Source organism: Anoplolepis gracilipes, chromosome 16, assembly GCF_047496725.1.
Source record: "Anoplolepis gracilipes chromosome 16, ASM4749672v1, whole genome shotgun sequence".
Classification (NCBI taxonomy): Eukaryota; Metazoa; Arthropoda; class Insecta; order Hymenoptera; family Formicidae; genus Anoplolepis; species Anoplolepis gracilipes.
In genome coordinates this window covers 7,752,041-7,754,013 of record NC_132985.1, presented here as the reverse complement: position 1 = coordinate 7,754,013, position 1,973 = coordinate 7,752,041, and the positions used below count along the sequence as shown (strand labels likewise).

The 1,973-nt window shown below is 56.6% G+C and overlaps 1 protein-coding gene across 1 annotated transcript; it reads right to left on the bottom strand.

Moving 5' to 3' along the window:
- Window positions 1-264: 264 nt before the first annotated feature.
- LOC140674770 (uncharacterized) lies at window positions 265-1,083 on the bottom strand. The gene has a single exon (XM_072908537.1). The coding sequence runs from the start codon at window positions 1,081-1,083 to the stop codon at window positions 265-267; it is 819 nt and encodes a 272-aa protein (XP_072764638.1).
- Between the last annotated feature and the right edge of the window lie 890 nt (window positions 1,084-1,973).

Sequence of the window (1,973 nt, the reverse complement as noted above, 5' to 3'; positions counted from 1 at the left end):
TCCAAACACGGCGCCGGGCGCGTTTGAGGACTCTTCCGGCCGCGACGGAGGAGCGGCGAAGAGACGCAATCTCCTCCGTCCACCAGTACGCAGCCCGGCACGAGTGGGGCCTGCTCTTGGGCATGGAGAAGTCGCACGCCTGTGTGATCGAGTCTATCAGGCGCGCGACATCCTCCATCATGCTCCCCACTCCCTCCTCTGGCAGATGGTGTTGCCAAAGGATGGCCTGGATAGCCGCCATCAACCTATACGGGTCTAACTGTTTCAAATTCTCGCGATCGGCGGCGGCATACCGCCGGTCAGACTCCCGGGCTGGAGGGTGGTGCAATCGAACTCGATATATCGATGATCCGATAATGTCTCTTGGTTGACCATCCCCCACGACCAATTTAGGCGTGCCGCAGAGGGGGTTATCATAGTAAGATTCACTATGGACCCCCCTCGCAGCAGCCGGTCGCACGTAGGCTCGTTGTCGATGTTTAATAGGCATAGCCCAAGAGCCCCCATCCAATCCAATAGGGCCTCTCCCTTGGGGGTGGTGAGCCGGTCACCCCAGGCTTGCGCTCTGGCATTAAAGTCACCGGCCACCACCACCTCCTGGGGGAGTATGCTGCGTATGCAGTGCTCCAACTCCCCCAGATACAGTTCAAATTGGGAGAGGCCCCAACTAGGCGGTGCATAACACGCCACCACCGCAATGAATCTCCAATTCACAGCCACATACCTCCTTCCTGACTTCAATAAAGAACAGGGGAGGTTGTGGCTGTCCGGACCACGTATGACCGCGACCGTGCCAGAGCCGTCCACTCTCCAATTAGGGTGTTTTGATGGAGGACGGTACGGCTCCGACACGATCGCCAATCCTATACCACGCTCGGTGATAGTCTGCAGGAGTAAATCATGCGCTCGCCGAGCGTGGTTAATATTTGCCTGTAGAAATTTACAGGCCCTCATTAATGTCGGTAGGATGGGCCCCCGTCGTTTCAGTCCCCACGCTATAGGGCCGTGGAAGGGGAGGTCCATCCATGTTCGATGCCACATTACCCACGGGCTCAATTGTGCCCGGGGTAAGGGTGTCTTCATTCTCTTTAACGCTACCTTGCTTAGGATCTAAACGTGGCTTTCTTTGGGGCTTGGGGAAGTCGAAGCAAAGCTCTTTGCCCCCCCGCACCCTCCTCGTTTTCTTCCCTGACCGAGTCCGCACACCGCTTGCGACACTCCGATGTGTCCATCGGCGCAAGCGCGGACTCGGCTGGGACCGTTTGGTTGACTTGTAGGACTTCCCCCACATCGACCTCCATCAGGGACGGAATTGGGTTCTTCTTATCGATTCCCCCCTTCTCCACCCCTACTGACGGGGTGGGTTTTTTGGAGGGAGGAATCTATTTAGCCTTCCTTTTGTTGGGTTTTTTCGGGGGGGTGGCAATTCATACCCCCCCATCCTGTGTCCCGCGGGCACCCCATGGTCGGCACAGAGTGCACAGTGTACTCTCGGTTCGGAGCAGGAATTGGCCTTATGGCTCTCTTTGTCACAGCGGAAGCACCGGTTAGCCCAGGATCGATCGTTCCTGCACTGCTGTTGCACATGCCCTCCTCCACTTAAAGCATCGGAGGGGGAGCTGCAGCAACAGCTCGATGGACAACCTGTACCATGCTATTGGCACCTTTCCCAACTGTGTCAGTCTATTTGCAGCATCTACTGGACACTGCACCAACACCGTATTGAGGCCGGTGCGGGGGGTTCTCACAAACGCCCCCACTTTAATATCCGAAAAACTGCATTTATCCTCTCCGGAGATGGCCGCAACAATCTCCGCTCGAGTAATTGAGTCTTCCAGCCCCCGAATACGAAGATCCGCCATTTTCTGGGGGCAAGTGACTCGCACCCCTTCATTGTCACCAATCACCTCTCGTGCACGTTCAGCGAGTTGTCCCGTCTTGCGTGCCTTATCGTCCCCGGAAATCTCCAAGAT

Bases quoted from the DNA above. Each gene is read 5' to 3' on its own strand.
- LOC140674770 (XM_072908537.1), bottom strand. From the start codon at position 1,083: ATGAAGACACCCTTACCCCGGGCACAATTGAGCCCGTGGGTAATGTGG.